We start from the raw sequence: 22,289 nt of genomic DNA, 5'->3' as shown, positions 1-22,289 counted from the left end.
GTTTACAGCAGCAGCAGGAAAAAGGTAAAGCTACATCAGTCAATCTAACTCATGAACACCTTTTTGGTTTTGGATTGGACTTTTAGGCTCACTTAAATATTTATTGGATAAAATAAATTGATAAACCTGTAAGACAGGGATACTCAACTTACTTTGCTTGGAGGGCACTTTTGCAAATTGGCAGGAGGCCAGGGACCAGTCTCAGCAGTCCCAAGCATGTTTCTATGATTTAAGTACATTTGTAAGATTTTAGGGTATTTCAAGAATTTGAGGATGTTTTTACAATTTTAAGGGCATTTTAGGGTTTTAGGAGGGATCCAGGATTTTATCATGTTTCTGGGATTTTAGGACCTTTCTATGATTTAAGGATGTTTGTAGGACTGAAGGACATTTCTGTGGTTTTAGCACAGTACTAGGATTGTAGAACATGTCTAGGATTTAAGGATTTGTCTGGGATTTTAGGACATTTCTAGGATTTTACAATGTTCCTAGGATTCCAGGACATGTCTAGGATTTCAGGACATTAGGGTCTTAGCTAGAATCTCCGTCAGGGTTTCCGGGGGATCCTCCACTTGCCCTTTTTTCATAAGCAAGCTCTATTTTGATGTTAGTTTGGGATTTTTTTATCATGAATTAGAAAATGGTCGGCCGGCCACCTAGCACCCTAGTGGGGGCCAGATTTGGCTTGAAGGGTCTAAGACCTACGTATTTTGTCCATGGGTAATACATAGTCTCTTACTTTCCCTGTGCAAGTCATAGTCCATCCACCTCAACAGCTTTAATTAATAAAAGTTATTGAAGTCCTGCCTTTCATCCACTTAGTTGATTTGCTATCAGATTTCCCAGCTCAACTGAAGCTGCCAGTGCCCAGTGTTCAGGTCAGCATTGGGGTAACTCCACACCACACCCAGAGGTTTCCTAACATGATCCTGGAATGACAACACAAATGCTACATATTTCCACTTTCTCCTGCTTGTAGCAGTGAATGCAATCCCTACAAAAACAGGGCCTCTTCTAGCAGCTGCGGGGTATCGGATACCCCGGCCGTGCTTCCCTGCCTGTCATTTGGTGAGGTTCTGACAGACATTTATTGTGTAGATTAGGGCTGGGTTAAACAATTATTTTTGTAATCGATTAATCTAGAAAACAGTTTTTCGATGCATTGATTAATCTAACGATTCATTTTTAAATCCGATTCGATTCGATTTCGATTCGATTATCTCCCCATAATTTGACCTATAAAGCAATTAATGCTAATTTATCTCCATGAATAAAAAACATATTTCTTCTTTCCAATATATTTTTATTATAAAGTTCAAAAATGAATTGTATTAAACAATACAACAATAAAGTGCACACAGTTGTAGTGCAATGGAATCTTATAATAAAAAAATAAAATAAAACTTTCTTTCAATAAATAAAACTGCAAAAAACACAATCTGAACCAACATCTTATCAACATAAAATAAATAAAAAATAACAGCAGCAGCTGCAACAGCTGCAATATACAAAACAACACAATGTGTGACAGCAGCAACTTAGCCTAATCATTTAAATCTGTGAAATAAATAACAAATAAATTCAAGTATTAGGCCTATTACAGTTAAGTGAACAGTAGTTTAACTTTTAGTAGTTACTGGAGCTCCCAGGACTTAACAAAGAATAATAAAATAAATAAAATTTTCTTTCAATAAATAAAACTGTTGCGCAAAAAACACAATCTGAATCAAAACAGAACCAAAAAAGTCGCTTGAACGCGGAGTCGGGTCTCTGTCTGTCCGATGCGCTGCCGTAACCAAACCAAAAAAACGCCAAAACAAATACGCTTCATTTGAAGGTTCTCCTCTAACAATTACAAACAAGGAAAGAAAAAAAGTTTAAAACTTACGGTGTCTTCTCCTCCACACAAGCTCCCGGGTGCCTCCTCTTAAGGTGCTGGTGTATCGCGGTAGTGCTTTTATGGTAAGCCATCTCTATCTTGCACAGGTCACAGACCACCGAATCGTTCCCTTTAGGTGTAAAGTGCTCTCATACTTTTGACATCTTATTACGACATCTTTTCTTCTCCCCCGACTCGCTGCTACTCGATGCCGCGGCCGCCGCCATTTTTTGATTCTGAGTGACGACGCATCGACGTGCAGTTCTTGCGTCGACGTATTTTCATCGTCCCAGCCCTAGTGTAGATGCATTGTAATCGCCTCCGAGCAGCACATGAGAATGTTGCAGATCATGTGTTAGTTTTGGATTTGGCTAAAGGTTTGACCAGTGTACGTTTATGACAGTCAATATTCAGCAATGTGATAGTTTCTAAACCTGGCTAGTTTACCCAAAGCAACAACACGTATAATACCTGTTAAGACCTTGGATTATACTTTTAGTTACCCTTGTACTCAGATAGCAGTGTAATGTTAAGCAGAAGTCATGGTTCAGATCATACTTCAGTTTGGAATCACAGTTTGGTGTGAGTTTGGTACAGTAGAAAGAAGAGGAAAGGCATGAGGATTTGTCTCTCTTCATTTATTGTAAACAGACAGTACTGCTTGTGTTAAAGACAGACACAATCTTCTTGCTTGGGATTGAATGGCTGTGGATCAACTGGTAGACCAGGTAGTCCTATAATTGGAAGGTTGACAGTTTGATCCCGAGCTCCCCAGCTGTCAAAGTATCCTTGGGCAAGAAACTGAACACCAAAATGCTCCTAATGGCTGCTCCATCGGTGTGTCTGAGTGAGTAAAAGCAGGTGCCACCATGTACGGTAGCCTCGTCCACCAGCGTGTGAATGTGTGTGTGAATGGGTGTATGTGATGTGTATTGAAAGTGCTTGGAGTGGTCAAATGGCTGGAAAAGCGCTTTACAGGTGCAGGTCCATTAAGGTAGCATTTTGCCCACTGGCAACCATGGTAGGCCTATACTTTAGAAAAAGGGACACTTGAAATGTAATTTGTGTAATACACTGTACAAACACTATAAGGCAACAGATCACAACAGGCAATAGAAGTGAAAAGCAACTCTTATGCTACGGATCTAAAAATACCAAAATACATGAACAATCAAACTTGTGCATTAAGTCAAGTCAAGTCAATTTTATGTATAAAGCCTATTATCACAAATCACAATTTGCCCCAGAGTTCTCAACAGCATACAGCATCCCTCTGCCCTCTGCTCTTGGAACCTTACAAAGACTAAGGTAAACCTCCCCCCAAACAAACCCTCTAAGATAGAAACCACAGGAAGAGCTACTGGGGAGGGATCCCTCTTCCAATGATAAAATTACAGTAGTATATGACAAAATAATACATAGGAAAGAGAGGGAGGGAGAGAGAGAGGTAGAGATGCACAGCAACAATGATAGCAACAATAAAATAACATATATCAATAGTAATAGAAATATGACTATTAATGAACGTAGTTTATGGTAGTATGTAGTATATTTTACATACATATTTTATATGTATTTGACAATAATAATTATGTGTGTATAGTAATAGTTGAGGTATGACTAATAATAATGGTAGTAGTAGTAGGCGTCGGGCAGGACCAGAACAGTGCAACCATGACCCATGATCCAGGCGCAGCTGCAATCCAAAAAATCTATGAGACAAGGGTATGCAAAGGCTCCGGAGAAGAAGCGGTGTTAGTGATATGCCGTAATAGGACCTAAATGTTTGCAAATGAAGAGGGAGATGAGCTCAGTGTATTATAAGAAGTCCCCAGCAGACTAAGCCTATGTCTGCATAACTAGGCGCTGGTCCAAGGCAGGCCTGAGCCATCCCTAACAAGAAGGAGTGTCGATTGGCACATCTGGGTGATGTCTTTGAATGTGCGGGAGCATTCACATACCCTACCACAACGTCCTTGTCTTGTACACAACTCTATCTATTGCTGGTGCAACTGACTAAGGGCGACTAATGAGCAGAACAGAAGTGCAATAGATGTTGAACACTAAAATAACAGTAGTAATAGCGAGAGAGAGAGAGAGAGAGAGAGTCAGGAAGAGCACTGGAGGAAGAGGCAGGGATGCACAACAACAATAATAACGATAAATGCCCGATAAAGTTCCACAAAAATGTAATCTGTAAGGAAGTTCTGCTCACATTCTGCCTCCAAGAATCAAAAAACCTCAGTGGTTCCATAAAAATGAACAAGTTGCAGTTCAAACTTTGCCGTTATTAAATCTGGTGGGTTTGAGCCCTGAAAAGGCCAATTTATGTACTGGTCTATTGGACCCTGTCACGCTTTCTCTTCCTTTCACTTGAGCTGGTGGTGGAAACACAGCAGGCCACTTAGGCGAGTCAAGAATCCCTTTCAGCAAGTCCTCACTCCAGATCTCTCCCATTTACAGGGTGCCATGTTTTGGGGGCAAAAATGCACAAGTGTTTAAGTGTTTATTGCCATTTATTATTGCCCCTTTTCCTCACGGAAACCCTGAGTTGAAGTGCAATTAATTAGGGTGTATGTGATGTGGGCAGAATGGCTACATGGTGTCACCGTTCTGGCCCACTTGGCCCATTTGGTTCTGCTTTGGAATTGGGGGCCACGCTCCCTCTCTGCCTTGTTCTAAAGGCCCATTTGCTCCAATAATGATTGAAGTTTAAAAGCTTTCACGTGTGAGCCCTGAGGTTTTGGTACGGTGGGGAAGACGGATCCCAGAAGTGAAGAGGAGAGATGAGGAAAAATGAGTTTGTAATCTCTCCTTCCATCCCTCCAAACCTCGCTTGTCAGTAAACTGGCATTGGGGAACAGAAACTTAAATTTTGGGTTGACTAATCATAGCCCTGCCGGCCTTCGCCCTCTGTTAGTATCCATCTGGAAAAACACAGAGAAAAGGAGGGTGATGTCAGGCCCACTGCTTAAATGCAACTGGCAGCCAGTCTACTAATTCAACATCATCAACCAAGTATTCACCTCTTCTGCCTCCAAATGTAAAAGTAACAGTTGAAATAATCCTCTTTAGTCATGATAGTTACCTTAATAATAATAGTAATTTAGGTCAATTAAGAGGGGATCATTTGTGATGAGCCTCAGCAGGCGCCTTTAATACACTTACTGTTGCAACAGGATGAGCCTGTTAGCTTGTTAGGCAGTCTGTCTGTCTTGGGTAAAGCTTTTAGGATTACATGAGCAAAGCTGGATTGGCAGTGTGCCATGATAGGGTTTGGTGTAGCTAATAAAGTGGGTGGGGGTGATGTGGGGAATGTGGGGGTTAACACAGCAAGAAGTCTGCCAGATTAAGGAACAAGAGACAACAACAAAGGAGAGGCTAAGGTATGGACAAATGGATGCACCTGTGAGCACATTTCCGTGCGTTCATGTGAATTTGTTTTTGTGGTATTCTGACTATTCTGAAAAGCACTATATAAGTCCTATCTATTATTATTATTATTATACACTTGTCTAGCCATTATCATTTAGCCACTAGGATTTGGAATCACCAGAGGTCCCATGCAAACCAATTAGGGCTGGGCGATATGGCTAAAACATAATATCACAATAGTTTGAGGCTATATTCTGATACACAGTTGTATTGTTCCTGTGATATTGACTATTATTAGTCTAAATAAACACAACAATATGCGTCGGTCTCCAACTTTATTCACCGTTTGTGCTATTACATCTGTCACTCTGGCGCACTTTGCTTACGTCATTCAAACACACAGCGGTTACCATAGCAACGTTCAGAATACTACATCTCCTTTCTTTTAAAAAAAATATAACGGTGAATGCAAATAGCTACAGCTGCCAACAATATTATAGCATTATCATTTCAAACCTTTTGAACTTAGTTTAGCTACTTCAAGGCAATTATATATGTATATATATATTTTTTTTTATCAAGGTGTATAGGCAGGATATAACTGAAACAGAACATGCCAGTAGTGAATTCAGTTTTTTTTTTTTCAACATTTCTGTAAACATTAGCAATACCACATATTATGTTTGCACTGTTAACTCTGGTATATTTTAACTGCAGGGTCAAATGAACACTTCTAACATTAACAACGTGGCATACTTTCACATTTGAATTTTTTATTTTTTTTTTTTCACAGGTCCAGTCTATCTCTTGGTTTCACTATGCGACCTGACTTAGTGATGGTGAAGTCCAGGGTTTCTTTTAGGCCTGTTTGACCCTCAGTGTCCTGCTGCCTAGTCATTGGCTCAGCATTCTCAGGATCAGGGTCACAAGTTGGTGCTCCTCGATCTGTGCTGTTTTCAGTCTTTACGAGGTGACGTTTGTTGCGTCTGAGCACATGACCTTCGTTTGTGAGGATGTTGTATGACCTCTCTGTGCCTGCTGAGTCTAGAACTGTTGCAGGCTTCCAGTTTCCACTTGGCAGCTGGAAATGGATTGTGGCTCCAGTTGGCAGGGCAGGCCGTGTCTTTGCAGTCCTGTCATAGTACAGTTTCTGTCGTATCTGACAGGTTTCCCTCCTGCTGCGAACTGTGCTGCGGCAGACAACCTCTGGTTCAAGTTGTTTGTCAGTGGTCGGGAGGATTGAACGCAGACGCCTGCTCATTAACAGCTGCGCTGGCGATTTCTGTCCATCAACGGGGGTGTTTCTGTATTCCAACAGACTCAGGTAGGGGTCTGTCCGCTGTGCGTGCGCCTTGTCCATGAGGGCTTTGGCTGTTTGGACAGTCCTTTCAGCTAACCCATTACTCTGTGGGTACAGTGGGTTACTTGTGATGTGCTCAAAGTCCCATGCACGAGCAAAGTCTTTGAACACTTGCGAGCTATAACAGGGTCCATTGTCGCTGATTAGTGTTTGTGGTACTCCGAACCTAGCAAACATGGCCTTGAGTTTTTTTATGACTGTGTTGGATGTGAGGCTGGTGATTTTTTCCACCTCAAAGTATCTGCTGTAGTAGTAAACAGCAACGATGTAGTCGATGTTGTTCCACATGAACAAATCTGTGGCGATCACCTGCCAAGGTCGCTCTGGAATAGGATGCGATATCATCGGCTCCTTTTGGATGGAGTTGCGTCGCTCCAGGCAGATGTTGCAGGATTCTACCAACGCCTCTATCTGTTTCCCCATTCCAGGCCAGAAAAGAACATCTCTTGCTCTTTGTTTACATTTCTCGATCCCTAAATGTCCTGTGTGAATGCGTGAAAGCATTTCTGCTCTGAGTGAGTGGGGCACGATGATTTTTTCCCCTTTTAGAAGGATGCCGTTTGTTTCTGATATCTCATCCCTGTGATTCCAGTATGCTGAAATTGCAGGCGGACATTTCTTGTGCGACTCGGGCCACCCTGACGTGATGACCTGCCTCAACATTGAGAGCTGCTCGTCTTGCGCTGTGGCGGCTCTGATCTCTGCCATTTTGTTGTCACTTACTGGTGCATTACTGATCACGGTATGTATTTGCAAGTCCATACCTTCACTCAGTGAGTTCTCACTGCACTCGATGGGCTTTCTGGAAAGTGTATCTGCGACTGGTATTTGTTTTCCGGGCTTATGTGTTATGATGATGTCGTACCGCTGTAGCTGCAGTATCATTCATTGCAGTCGTGGGGGAGCTGCTGCCAGAGGCTTTCGCATGATTGACTCCAGCGGTTTGTGGTCTGACTCGACAACCACCTGTCGGCCGTAGATGTACTGGTGAAACCGTTTGCATCCAAACAGCACTGCATACAATTCCTTTTCTATCTGAGCATAATTTTCTTCGGTCTCAGTTAGTGCTTTGGATGCGTATGCGACTGGTTTCTCTCCTTGGAGTAGCACAGCTCCCAGTCCACATTTTGATGCGTCAACCTGCAGCCTAACATCCTTTGTGTGGTCAAAGTATGCGAGTACAGGGCCAGGTTCCTGTGTCAGCAGGTCTTTTACTTGTTGAAAAGCAATGTCATGATTTGAGTCCCACACAAACTCATTGCTCTCTTTTAACAGTTGTCTGAGGGGAGCTGTTGTCTCCGAGAGTCTGGGGGCAAACCTGGAGAGGTAGGTGACCATGCCCAGTATGGTCTCCAGCTCTGCCTTGCTGTGTGGGGGGGCCATTTCTCTGATCGCCTTGACCTTGTTGGGGTCAGGCCGGATGCCTTCTCGTGTCAGTCTGTGACCAAAATAGCTCACCTCCGGCACACATATGATGCTCTTGTCCTCGTTGAGCTTTATCCCCTTCTCTCTAGTCCTCTCCAACGTGGCACGCAGGTTTGTGTCGTGCTCCTCCTTGGTGCGGCCATATACCAGGATGTCGTCCACAATAGCTGCGACGCCCTGAAGCCCTTCATAAGCCTCATCCACCCTTCTTTGAAACTCATCCTGTGCAGAAATGATTCCGAAAGGGAGTCGCTTGAACCTGTATCTGCCATAGATGGTGTTGAAGGTGGTCAGCAGGAATGACTCATGGCTTAGTTTGATTGTCCAATAGCTGGATCTGACATCTAGCACGCTGAAATATTGTGCTCCGGCTAGTCTCGGTGTGATGTCATCTAGAGTGGGAAGCGGATAGTGTGGTCTCTGTATGGCTTTGTTTAGGGGGCGAGGATCAAGGCACACCCCAAGCCTTCCAGTTTTGGGCTTTTCCACTGCCACTAAAGCGTTTACCCACTCAGTCGGCTCTGTCACTTTTTGGATAATGTCCATTTTCTCCATTTCATCCAGTTCATCCTTGAGCCTGCCGCGGAGAGCGTATGGGATGCGGCGGGGGGGGCACACCACTGGTGTAGCTGAGGGCTTGAGGTGAAGGATGCATTCTCCGGGAAATAGTCCAATGCCCTTGAACACATCGGCAAACTCTGTTGTGGTGCTTATGTGTGTTTCTGGCTGTACTTCGACTGTGTGTATCAGTTTGACTATGTTTAGGTCTAGACAGGCTCTCAGACCCAAAACAGGGGGAGCGTTTTTGACATATGCTATGTCAAAATCTAACATAGCTATTTCATTTTTGTATCTGCATGTTAGCTTGCAAGCCCCTTTAACTTTGAGCCTCTGTCCTCCATATCCTGAGATGACACTGTCTGATGGGCCTAACATTACACTTCCAAACATTTTGTGGAACATGTGTGCTGGTATCACATTAGCTTGAGCACCTGTGTCGGCTTTGAACATCAATTTGTGCCTCGCTTTGCCTATTTCTACTTCTGCAAATGCCTGTTCTCTGGCTGTGTTTGCATGTAGTTTTGTTATAGTGTCAATGTATAGCTCAGGTGATGTTTGCTCTGTGCAGTCTGAGACAGCATGCACTTTTTTGGGCTTAAATTTTGCCTGTCTCTGTGATGTTTGTGTCCTACAGACCTTAGCAAAATGGTTGAATTTCTTGCATTTGTTACATTGACGTCCTTTTGCTGGGCAGTCCTCTGTGCGGCTGTGCTCTCGCCCACATGCACCACACTCTCTGCTCCTAACGGCACTGTCACCGTCTGTCCCGATGGTTGTTTTGCGTCCATGGCGTGCTTGTTCGGTTTTAGTTATCAAGTCAGTTAAGTCAAGTCAGTTTTATTTATATAGCCCATTATCACAAAACATGGTTTGCCTCAGAGGGCTTTACAGTGTACGACATCAGTGTTCGTTATCCTCCTGCTAACTGCATGCACGGACTGACTAGCCACATTAGCAACAGGGCTAACCATTGTCTTTAACTGTTGCTGTGATAGCTCATGTGAACGAGCAATGTCAATAGCTTTCTCTAGCGTGAGGTCTGGACCGTGGCAAAGTAGCTTTTCACGTACTCTTGGTGAGTTTATGGCAAAAACAATGCGGTCCCTAATCATCTCGTCGCTATTGGGGTAACTGCAGTCTTTCACTAGCAGCCTTAGTTCAGTCACAAACTGATCAAAACTCTCATTTTCCCCTTGTGTCTTTTTGTGGAACTTATATCGTGCAAAAATTGGGTTTGCTTTTGGCGTCACATAGGCTTCAAACCTGTCGTAGTACGTCCTCAGCAGTTTCCTTTCCTCCGTTGTAAGAGTCCATGTGTTAAATACGTCGCGGCCTTTCTCACCGATCCAAAGTAGCAAATAGCTGCACTTCTCCTCCTCTTCTTTAGCATGTAGGGGACCCGAAAACATCAGCTCAACATGCTGGCGAAACTTCCTCCAAGTGTCGGGAAGGTTAGACGAATCCCAATCCATCCGTGGCGTGGGGACACCTGTACTGTCCATCTTCCATCGGCAGGTCGATGCGTACCAAGATTAACTGACACCATGTATTGTTCCTGTGATATTGACTATTATTAGTCTAAATAAACACAACAATATGCGTCGGTCTCCAACTTTATTCACCGTTCGTGCTATTACATCTGTCGCTCTGGCGCACCTTGCTTACGTCATTCAAACACACAGCGGTTACCATAGCAACGTTCAGAATACTACAACAGTTAGTATCTTGATATTTTGAAATCTCCTGTAAACTACAGAAGATTACTAAAATATTAAATTATTGAATGAACTGCAGTTACAATAAGGTTTAATAAAGTAACAACTGCTATGTAATAAACTTAAATAAAATATGTTATAATAAAGTTTATTAAATACTGTCATAATAAAGTTTATCAAAATACTGTTACTGAAAAGTTTATAAGACTACTGTTAAAATAAAGTTAAGTAAAGTACTATTATAATCCACTTGAATAACCTGTTGTTATAATTAAATAAATCAAAGCAGAACCACTGGTGCTTTTACTTTGAAGCACCCGGCTTGTCTCAGGCTGTAAGTATTTATGTTTTTGCCGAGAACTTGAGGCTTCTAGTCAACAGTTTGATGTCAGCAGTTAGGAGGGACTTAAAATGTTACTGTGGTACAGTTAAACAAAAGGGTTCATTCACTGTGGGCTGGAAATAAACTAACAGCTCTTCCAGTTCATATATTTTTGTGTTTGGGTCTTTGACAGGAGAGAGCCATAGGAGACAGTGAGAGAACTGAAATAACAAAGTGAGTCTCGTGATGGTGGTGAGTCTTGTGTTGGTGATTTAAAAAGTATTGGGAACATTTATACTCGCTGTTTGCAATATAGTCAAAATACATCCTACATGGAACAAGCTGCCATACAGTATATTCAATACATCGCCAACCCCAAATACTAACATGATACTTAAGTCATGGTACAATATTATTGCGATTTTAAATGTTTTGAATATGCTGAGTATTGTGATAATATATTTACATTGTACTGCAAATATGTCCCCACTGAAAAACTTAGAAAATAAAATAAATAAAAAAAATAAAAAACAACATTTACTCATAAAATTGCAATGTTGTATTGATATTTTTTTAAAAAAAATGTATATATTTGAAAAAAAATATACTCCAAAATTAAAATAAATGAAAAAATCACACTACTGTTTGCTGCTGACTTAGGAATGAAAAAAAGTTCAGACATTTGGACAGTGACGATTTGTTACCATTCTTGTTCGGAAAGAGGAGCTGATCAAAATGCTCTGAGGTCAGAGTGCTCCTCTGTACAGAGATGATGTCTCTCGCCATCGAGACAGCTCTTTCTGCTGAGCTACAGACTACACAGGTACCTTTTAGACAGCATGGCCAGCAAAGGATAGACTTGCTCATTTGTTTTCCACCAGCCTAGTGGGTCCTCTGTGAGAGGCAGCGTTGTGAACTCCTAGTTTCTTTTCACCTCCTCCTCAGCTATGGCAGATTTTAGTGGGACTCCAACATCCCCACAAGTGTGACAAAGAAGGCTGCTCCCACAGGACTTGCTCATCTTTGATGGTATGATGAGGGTTGGGGATCCTCTTCAGTGCAGCCAGGTTTTGGGCTTCTGGCTAAGAGACACACACACACACACACACACACACACACACACACACACACACACACACACACACACACACACACACACACACACACACACACAATCAGTCAGAGAGACATAGAGAGACTGAAAATAATTATGTAAAATATATCTTAACGTGTGCAGCAAATATGTTGTTTCTCATTCTTACAGCAAGGCAGTGGTAGCTGTATAATACTATTTTTGTTAATTTATCTTGAAGTTTTAGCTACATCTTTAGCACTAGGAATGCAGTATTAGTGCAGCAGGGATATATCTTTAGTGTTAAGAATATATTATACATGAACATTGACATGGTTTTCTACCTAAAGGTTATAGCTTCAGCAAACACTTGATGATATGTAGAGGGCATCTTCTTTTTTACTGCACTGGCATATTGCTTCTTGAGGTGTTTAATGTGGCTTTGGTTGATGTCTCTGATTAGCTCTGAGTCACTGATGTTGCCCTGTGTCTCAGGGAGCAGCTGTTTGAGCAGCAGTGCTATGAGTGATAGAGCAGGATTCTTTTCCTCAGACATCACAGTCGTCACCACTTGCATCGATTTCAGGGCCTGGACAGTTTCTTGGGTGCTCCCAATATCCATCTCATTCAGGGTGAAGATGTGCTACTCCTTCTCAAACATTAGTCCGTAGCTTGTCGATGAATGAATGAAACTTGTTCATCACCACATGACTAGCACTCTTTCTAATGACAAAATGTGCGTAAAATTGTTGAATACAGAATACACTTTTTTTAAAAAAATAAAATAAACACATGAAATTTAGGAAAAAATAAAACAATATGGAAAAAATGTAAACTGATTTAATAGGGCCTTACAACACATTAGATGTATATGGATGTGTATATAGCTGGAATCGAGTCTGTAGTTCATACACTGATAAACAAGAGAACTGTTAAGTCACATAAGGCTTAGCACTAATATCTCATTCAGTCTTGTAAATTAGCATAACAAACTCATAAAATGTCCTGGAAGGTATATTAAAGAATTACAACCAGTAACCTTCTGAACTCTGTTTCTCTCTTTCACCAAACTAAGACTAATATTAGTGTAACTGCCTTGTTAACTCATTCTAAAACACACTTTATATCAACTTGACAGATACAAAATAAAAATCACCAAAACTGTCTTTGTTAGTTTTTTTAGTATGTCCATTATTTTGACATTCACCAGCTCTGGTTTGGTTGCTAAAAACCCTTACAACAAGTTTGATGTAAAAATATGCTGTTTTTCCCTGCAGGCTCTCTTCTGTTGTTGACCGCTGACTGTTCACAGTCCTGTAACGTTGTCGCCACCTCTCAGTTATTTTTTTTGGCTCAGCTGGCTGCTCTTGCAGTAGAGACTGGCCTATGGTTGCATGTGCTGTGCAATACATACAATATAGCCTCAACACAGCCTTTCAGTATGAGTTTAACAGAAAGATGAACTTCTGTATTTTTGACCATATTGAAAATTATTTGGAGTGGGCTCTCTCATGTAACAGTCCATGGGACACGGTGTGTCTCTCTCTCCTAACACAGAAAACTGTCGCGATGAGAGCTTGTTGCTCCCTCAATGCACAGGTGAAGCTGTGACCCTACCTGACGGTCAAGCCATGAAGTGCACGGTCTCTCTATCACCCAAGCTCTGGAGCGCAAAGTGTTGGCAAGGTGTCTGTAATCAGGCCAACCAAAGCTGCGATTATTTGCTGTTGATTAATGGCAAAGCTCTGGAGTTCAGAAAATGGAATTTGGGACAGCCCTAAAAATGATATCTTAAGGATTTCTTAATACCCTGTTATTTATCATCATAAATACTTTATACTGTTTTAAATCAACATTAATGAAGAAACTGTAGTTAGTCTGGATTGGAAATTCACCCCATCATGGATTATGTCATCAGTTGCTAAATGAATGATCTCAGTAGGTTTGCAGCTCCCATAACCTCAGTAATCAAAGAGTTGTGTACAATGTGATGCTCATTTCTCTCACACCCAGGCTGCTACCATTCCCAGTCCCATCAGGAAAACCACGTCCTCTATTCCCAGCAGAAAAAAGAATCTAAAAGCTGGTGCTTCAGTACAGCTCCCCTCCTCCGCTTCACCCCATCTCCCTTTCCTTGGCCTGTGGTTTATAACTGAGCAGCCTCTAATTATCTGTTTAAAGAGATACCAAAGGGAACATCATCACTGTCCTTGCTGCTGGAGAAGCCCCTTTTCTCCCTCCCTGTTTCCTCCTCTTCTCTCATATCTTCTGTAAACCTCTGTCAGCACTGGCCTATACCTCCGTCTCTAACCCATACGTCTCCCTCCTCTTTCTTTAGATCAGGCTTTTGCAGATGTGTATTTGCGGTCAGGGGAACATCTGCTCATACAGTGAACCACCTGTGCTGTTCAATAGCAGTCAGCCCCGCTTTGTGATGTTCGTTGGGCATGTCCAACCCTCATAATTACAGACCTGAGGAATCGGGAGAGAGAACGACAGCTTGTCTTTCATCATAAACTAATGCAACATTGCCCTCCTTCTGATGTGTTCACAATTTTCCCTCTCTCCTCCAAGGCAAGGCTCTAAAAAGCCAATAGGAAACATTTATGCTGCCGATATTGCATGAGTTTTACAGCTTTTCACCATCAGTACAGACCAAATATAGTAGTATATAAAGTCGTTTTGCATTATAGCAGTAGAATATGTAGTAATAACTGTATCACTGCACTGTATCCCAACAGCAAATTAATGTCTGACTATAGCATGTGCATCACACAATGTGGCTTCTCTCTGTCCTCATTGAATCCATTATATATGCACCTCTATTACATCTCATAAACAAATCATGTGAATATCACCAACCTGCCCAGGGACTACGGGTGGAAAATAGCAATAAAACCTGGTACAGTGCATCTCTCCTTGTTTTATATAAGGTTCGTTTTTTATTATGCTATGTCCCTGTCTAAATAACATGACATATCATTACATTACATCAGCTATATAACAAGACCAGACTGGTCATTAGCTTTGGTGTAAAGTTCAGATTACCCAGAACTTAACAAAAGTACTTTAAGCGAGCTGTCATATTTGTCAACGTTGGAAACAGTGGATGTTTTCACTGATCAACCTGCGTGTGCCTGAAAGCTTATTTAAAAGTGTCCTTTGACAAATTAATGCTCTCCAGCGATGTCTTGCTGTATTTTGATGGCTCATTGGAGGCAGTAACCATGACGAGGCCAGACCATGAACCAACCTCAGTTAACAACTACCATCTTACTGTAACTCTAAACCTACATTGCAGTTAAGTTTCCCAGAAGCACAGAAGGTGCTCACTGACAATGATTTAGTGGTTGACTCATTAAATGGTTTGAGCCTCTAATTAATCTGTTGACTTCATCAGCAGGATGTTCTGCCTGGGAAAGACATCTATCACCTGCAACGAAGAAGCACAATACAGCTCAATTCAGCTTAGAAATAGAAAAAGTATTTGTACCTTGATGCCCTATTTTGTCTGGAACAGCAGATATAATTTCAGTTTTTAATTTGACCTGCCATGGCATGCAATAGAGACAATAGTGAGATGACATGCCATCTGCTGATCTGTCTTTTAATGTGAATTTTGGATGATCTGTAGCTTTACTGTAACACATTCTGACCTCTAATTGTATTCCTAAAATAACCACCCGAACGGGGCATGTGGTTCAGTACTGTATTTTCTTTGACTGAGAAGGTGTAGGAATCGAAGAGTGTTTCCTGGATCTGTCGCCCCAAAACCACTGATGCTGTTTTATTGGTTTTGCACAGATTAGACTACCGGTATGTTTATGGCAGTAAAACTCAGAAAAGCCATATTATTATAAGCTAACATGTTGTTGTCAGTGCAGTGCTCTCCTGACACTCTAAAAATCCCTGAGTGCATTATTGCAGTCTTTTTTTCTGATGTGTTTATTGAGCAAGTTAACATGGCAGTGCTGATAACAAAAAGATATATATTGTGCAGCCTTCGTTACCATCATGCATTGGGTAATGTTAACAGAAAGTGGCTGTGTCTGAAATTCCTCTATACTATGAAATGTTGTCGTGCTGTTTTGATCCCACTCCAGCTTGACTTAGCCCTTTGTTTCCATTACTTACTTCCATCTCTCCTCTCGTGCGCTGAGCTGAACTGCCAGTCGGAGTCATTTCATTCACCGACAGGCTGCGGCATTGATGCTGGCGATTCACCGTGCTGAATCTGTCAGAAAGAAAGCAGACAAATGTCAATGAGGGCCAACAATGTGGGACACACCGCAGCGACAAGGTCCATGAATGCTCATCGACGGCCCAACAATGATCATCGGTTTGGTGTGTTAGGGCCTTAATAGCCAGCTCTATCTTCAACAAGCTCTCTAAATACAAATTGAAAAATGCATTCAAAGGTAAAGACACATCCCTTCCTCACCGCATCACTTTTACGACAAAGCTCAAACTGAGTTCAAATAAATTCAAATAAATTTCATGTTACCCTGTCTAAACTTGAAAGGCTGACAGCCCTGTGATGTGGGGATTTGCCTCAGTACGTCTTGTTTGGATGTATGATGAAATGAGCAAAAATGCGTTAGGAAAATAAACAACCTTTCTCACTATGCTGCCAGTAATTTTTTTTAATTCTAAGAACTTCACTTTTGGTATTGTGTGTTTGTGGTCCAGCCAAGAGTCAGAGACCATCATGATGTTTGTAAACCCTCAGTTATCCAAGGAAACAAGAGCACATAATGAGTGACAGGAGGCACGGCTTCATGATGATGAGGCTTTGCAATTAGCAGGACACATATTTGTAAAAGAAACTGGATTTAACCAACTTTAGTCACATTTAACCCTTTGAAACCTGGATCAATGTCACTTTTCTTGTGGTGCACTTAGAAGTGTTTCTTTTTGATGTTCATGTAGTTTTTTAAATACATGTATGCTTTTCTTTACTGCTATATGTGTAAAAAATCATTTTTTGAGAGAAATCAAGCCAATTTGCTGAGATTTCAAAATTGTTAAAAAAGTATTTTATGTTGTGTGTGTGTGTGTGTGTGTGTGTGTGTGTGTGTGTGTGTGTGTGCATGTGTGTGCATGCGTGTGCATATGTGCGTGCGTATGGAGGCAGATCCCAATCTGAAAGCTTGTCAAATGCCCAGACTAAACATAGATACCTGAAATACACACACACACTCAGAGTGGAATAGCATCTGTCGTTGGGTTGTCAATCACAACAGCTGTATTCTGGGAAGAGAGCAGTAAACCCTCCTCTCTCCAACCTGGCTAAGCATTTTTGCACCGAAACAACAACTGAGCCACAAGGTCTCAAGTTCTCTCCAAGACCCAAACATCATCCACACATGCACGCACGCACGCACGCACGCACGCACACACACACACACACACACACACACACACACACACACACACACAGGAAAACCCCCTTTGTTCTGAGCTCCGGGAAGTTTCAATAGCTCACAGTGAAAACTAGGTATTTTAGCAGGTTTGTGTCTTTTTGTGTGTGTGGGTGTAAGGATGATCTGTTTTTTTAAGAGCTCCTATCATTAGTTTTGACACAGCCAATGTGGTTAGAGGCCAATTTAACAGCTAAGAATTTATCTGACTTAAGTATAATTGAAATAATATGTGGGAGACATGTTTGCAAATATCAGATCACTGATCAAAATGTGGTTTATCTTTAGCAAAAAATGTATTTGCACTATTCAACCCAAAGTATGCACAAAAGCATGCATATTCATGTTCAATGGAGTTGGAGTGAAGGATTGACAAAAAGAAGGAAAGAATAAAGTAAGCAGATGAGAGGTGAGCAGTTGAATGACAGACAGAGAGAGGGAGTGAGATTTTGAAGAAAGGGCGTAGGTGGTTTGTTAGCATGATGAGGTATTTTCTGCTCGCCCTTGGGCCCTGTTTAAAGGGTGGTCCATCTTGCTCAAGGCCACTTTATTCTTTCCCCTTTGGTGATGTGGAGTGCTTGCTCAAGGTTTTGATGACACAAACACATAGTTACGCCATGTGTCCACCAGAGCCACTTGGTCAACCTTTCACCAGATTTCAGAATCTGGCTGCAAGAATTTGCCACCATTCATCAGTATGGCCACAGCAGTAGTGAAGTTGACCAGTAATAATGGGCAGTAAGGCCCGGCTCTTGGTTGGTGTTCCATTTCACCCAAAAATCTTTAATAGGGATGAAGTAAAGGCTCTGTACAGGCCAGTCAAGTTCTTCCATTCCAAATAGAGAAACTGTATCTTTATGGAAGTGGCTCTGTGCACAGGGGCTATGTCATGTTGACACAGAACAGGGACAAACTGTTGGAAGAACACAGTCTAAAATGTCATTTTTCACTGTAGCAATAAGATGTCCCTTCATTGTTACTATTTGGCCATACCATGAAGAAAATGGTCCCAGACAAAAACTACACATGCACCTATCTATAGAAAGTACCTTTGTAATTGTTATCTGGTGGAAATGATGAGCAAAGCTACAGAAAAAAACACGAGTTTTTGTAAATCATAATTTTCCTTTAAAATCAGGTCATGAGTCTGACTTAAATTCAGAGTTCAAGGCAACTTACATCATGTCTCATTCCCTCTGTCTCTTTTTTTCTACCACATTTTGCGCATCACTCTTCCTAGCATGTTCACCTCTAACTCACTCCATACCTCCCTCTCCTTTCCTATCTCCTGTAGGATAATTAGATTATGTGGGGAATGTGTGAAAGCTGTGAAGGCTGTGAATGCAGTCACGGAGCTGCTGTCCAACACCCCAACGTCTGCTGCTGTCCAACACCCAAATGTCTGTTGCTGCTATCATAATGAATTATGGTTGTATTGGAAACTTATATAATCTCTCTTGGAGGATTCATTCTCGTAACACTGAGATATTCTGCTAAGAAAAGTTTTAGGAGGAATCTTCTCCACCATGTGCCAGCTAGCAGCAGTCTCACCTGCTGTTGGTTAACCATAGATACCTGTGTGATGGGCAGAGTGAAATATGATCAGATCTGGTTTTTAGACAAGTTTTGAAGAAGATCTAAGTTTGTTGCATCACCACATATACCTGGCAGAAAGGAGCAAGAACATCTAGTGCCTGATGAGAAGATTTATTGGTGTGTTCTAATCCTTAACCAAGGGTCCAATATGTGGTGGAGGGCTAGTTAGTTTTAGAAGACTGGGTCTGTACGGAATCAACCTCAACTTATGACAACATATCAGAGCTGCACATTTCTTGATATAGAAAAGTCATGACTTGTTGACTCTGAAGTAGAATGAAAGATTTTCTCCTGTAGCTCTTGAGTATACATATCACTGGTGCTCAGACTGCAGAGTAATCGACACCTACTGCTCACCGGACTTAGAGGCCATGACTGTCCAGTGCTGACCCTTCTACCTGCCACGTGAGCTAACAGTAGCCATTGTGACCGCTGTTTACATCGCTCCCTATGCTAATGTTAGCATGGCACTTGGCCAGCTTCAGCTCATGGTAACCAAACAACAGAGGGCTCATCCAGATGGCGTGCACATCATCGCAGGGGACTTTAAGAAGGCATGCCTCAAGTCTGTTCCCGCCAAATTCCACCAACATGTCAAGTGTGCAACCAGGGGAGAAAACACACTTGATTACGTTTATTCCAACATCAAGCATGCTTACAGAACGACCCCCCTCCCCCACCTTGGACTATCAGACCACCTCTCTCTGCTCCTCTTCCTGGCCTACACCCCCCTCAGGAGGCAAACAAAACCAGCCACCCAGACCATCAAAGCCTGGCCTGAAAATGCTCTTGCCCAGCTGCAGGACTGCTTTGCCTACACGGAGTGGAGCATTTTTGAAGATCAGGACCTGGACACATACACCGAGTCTGTCCTCTTCTACATCAGGTGCTGTGTAGAAAATGTCACAGAGGAAAGACACATCCGGGTCTTCCCAAACAAGAAGCCCTGGATGACAAATGAAGTCCAGACCCTGATCAGACCTCGAAACTCGGCCTTCAGGACGGGGGACAGAGCTTTCTATAGCACCACCAGAGCTGACCTGAGGAGGGGCATTAAACAGGCCAAGGACACGTACAAGAGGAAAGTGGAGGGATACCTGACGGACAACAACCCGCGACAGATGTGGAGGGGCATCCAGGCCCTAACCAACTACAAAGGCCAGCCCTCTCCCACATCCTCCAGCAGCAGCAGCACCCTGGCAGAGGAGCTGAACAGCTTCTTTGCCGGTGCTGACAGAGATCCTCACTAAGCTCTTTAACCTGTCCCTGACACATGCCATCGTCCCCACATGTTTGAAGGCCTCCACCATCGTCTCCATTCCCAAAAAACCTGCCATCCACAGTCTGAATGATTATAGACCCATTGCCCTGACGTCTGTAATCATGAAGTGCTTAGAGAGGTCAGTCTCCCAGCACATCAGAGACTACCTCCCTCCCTCCTTCGACCCACACCAATTTACATACAGGGCAAACTGGTCTACAGAGGATGCCATCGCTCTCACACTCCACACAGCGCTGACCCACCTGGAGAACAAGAAGAGCTACGTGAGGATGCTCTTTGTGGACTACAGCCCAGGGTTTAACATGATCATTTCGGACATTCTTTTCACCAAACTGCTTCAGCTGCAGATCCCCCTCCCCACCTGCATCTGGATTAAGAACTTCCTGTCGAGTCGCCCACAGTCTGTGAGACTCAGCCCTCACCACTCCTCCACACACACACAAAGCACCGGTTCCCCCAAGGCTGCGTTTTGAGCCCTCTACTGTACGCCCTCTGTACACCCACGACTGTTTTCCAACCCACCCAACCAACTGCATTATTAAATATGCAGATGACACCACCGTGGTTGGACTCATCCGTGATGAGGACGAGACAGCGTACAAGGCCGAGGTAGCAAAACTGTCACTCTGGTGCTCAGAGAACAACCTGACCCTGAATGTCCATAAGACCAAGGAACTTATAATGGACTTCAGGAAAAACAGACAGGACCACACCCCCCTCCTCATAAATGGAGAAGGGGTGGAAACTGTCACCACCTTCAGGTTTCTGGGCACCTACATCTCTGCTGACCTCTCCTGGACGTTCAACACCAAGGCCCTGGTGATGAAGGCTCAGCTGCGGCTACACTTCCTGCTTGTCCTCAGGAAGAACAACCTGGACAGGAAGCTGCTGCTGGCCTTCTATCACTCCTCTGTGGAGAGTGTCCTGACGTACTGTCTGGGTGTGTGGTACAAAAGCTCCACAGACATGGACAAGAACACAGTGCAGAGGGTCATAAAAACGGCAGAAAAGATCATTGGCTGCCCTCTGCCCAGCCTGAAACACATCTCCACATCCTGCCTCAGGAAAACCAAGGCCATCACAGGAGACCCCTCACACCCTGCCCACCCGCTGTTTGAAGTGATGCCCACCGGAAGGTGCTCCAGGTCAGCCAAGTCTCACACCAGCAGACTGACCGACAGCTTCTTCCCCTGGGCCATCAGGACTGCCAACAAACATGGATATATACACACAAATCACTCACAGATGGACTCACATAATACGCAACCCCCCTTTTTTTAACATTGTTTTTGTCGTCAAGCAGCACTTACTGGTAGTTTTCATGGCCTTGAAATAAGACTTGGAAGATATCATAGTATTATGGTATGTCAGATAAATCAGGTATTTAGAAATCCAGAAGGTATGCTGCTCGATACCATACCTCCTCTTTCTATTAAATTCATTGTCTTCACGCACCACCACAGCTCAGTCTCTAGTCTCTACTGGTGGAACAGGCAGCTGAGCTAAAAGACACCACAACATCTAGTGGTGGAGGAAGAAGTTATGGGACTGTAAACAGCTGGCAGTCAGCCGGCAGAGAGAGACTGTGGGGAATAAATGGTAAATGGTAAATGGACTATACTTGTATAGTGCTTTTCTAGTCTTATTGACCACTCAAAGCGTTTTAACACTACATGTCACATTCACCCATTCACACACTGGTGGCCGAGGCTACCATAAAAGGTGCCACCTGCTACTCAGTAATCATTCACACACACTCACACTCTGATGATGTAGCATCAGGAGCAATTTGGGGTTCAGTATCTTGACCAAGGATACTTTGACATGTTGTCCAGAGGAGCTGGGGATCGAACTGCTGACCTTCTGATTAGAGGATGACCCACTCTACCTCTGAGCCACAGCTGCCCCAATAACAGCATGTTTTTTTGCATCTAACTTGGTGAATTAAAGTCTGGGTAAAATGAATTCAGAATATTTGTACAACAAATTCTAAATGTTAAAAACTGGAGTTAGATGGTTTTTTCACCATTTTCCTGTTTTAAGATTTTTTGGGCAGGCCTAAAACCGTAGCTCGATGATGCAATGAAGCTATACTTAGCATAAACCCACCCCTGACAGTGTAGCAGTATAAAAATGAGAAGCATCATTAGCATAGTCCCTCAATTGGGACACGCTCCCAGCGGTTCAGATTGGAGAATACTGTGTATTTTTTCATGATTTTGAGACCTTTTACATACGTGGCAATTTTTTGGGTGATTCAAATTTGGTCAGGTGTGGGTTAG

General features: G+C 42.7%; 2 protein-coding genes across 5 annotated transcripts in view; both read left to right on the top strand.

Annotated features, from left to right (window-relative positions):
* The window catches only part of afap1 (actin filament associated protein 1), a 122,999-nt gene that overhangs the window by 47,533 nt on the left and 53,177 nt on the right, over positions 1–22,289 (top strand). The window lies entirely within an intron of this gene.
* On the top strand, positions 20,109–21,594 carry LOC148185576 (uncharacterized). Its single transcript, XM_088074015.1, has 2 exons — positions 20,109–20,407; positions 20,469–21,594. The coding sequence occupies exons 1-2, from the start codon at positions 20,109–20,111 to the stop codon at positions 21,286–21,288; spliced, it is 1,119 nt and encodes a 372-aa protein (XP_087930141.1). The 3' UTR covers positions 21,289–21,594.

This window comes from Plectropomus leopardus, chromosome 23 (assembly GCF_026936395.1).
Source record: "Plectropomus leopardus strain MGB_pleo_1.0 chromosome 23, ASM2693639v1, whole genome shotgun sequence".
NCBI classification, from domain to species: domain Eukaryota; kingdom Metazoa; phylum Chordata; class Actinopteri; order Perciformes; family Serranidae; genus Plectropomus; species Plectropomus leopardus.
Note: the sequence above shows the minus strand (reverse complement) of the source record. Positions and strands in the feature narration are given on the sequence as shown.

Excerpts from the sequence above, each read along its gene's own strand:
- LOC148185576 (XM_088074015.1), top strand. The coding sequence starts at position 20,109 with ATGAAGTGCTTAGAGAGGTCAGTCTCCCAGCACATCAGAGACTACCTC. Across the intron at positions 20,408-20,468 it reads TTCCTGTCGAGTCGCCCACA|GCTGCGTTTTGAGCCCTCTA; the intron begins GTCTGTGAGACT and ends GGTTCCCCCAAG.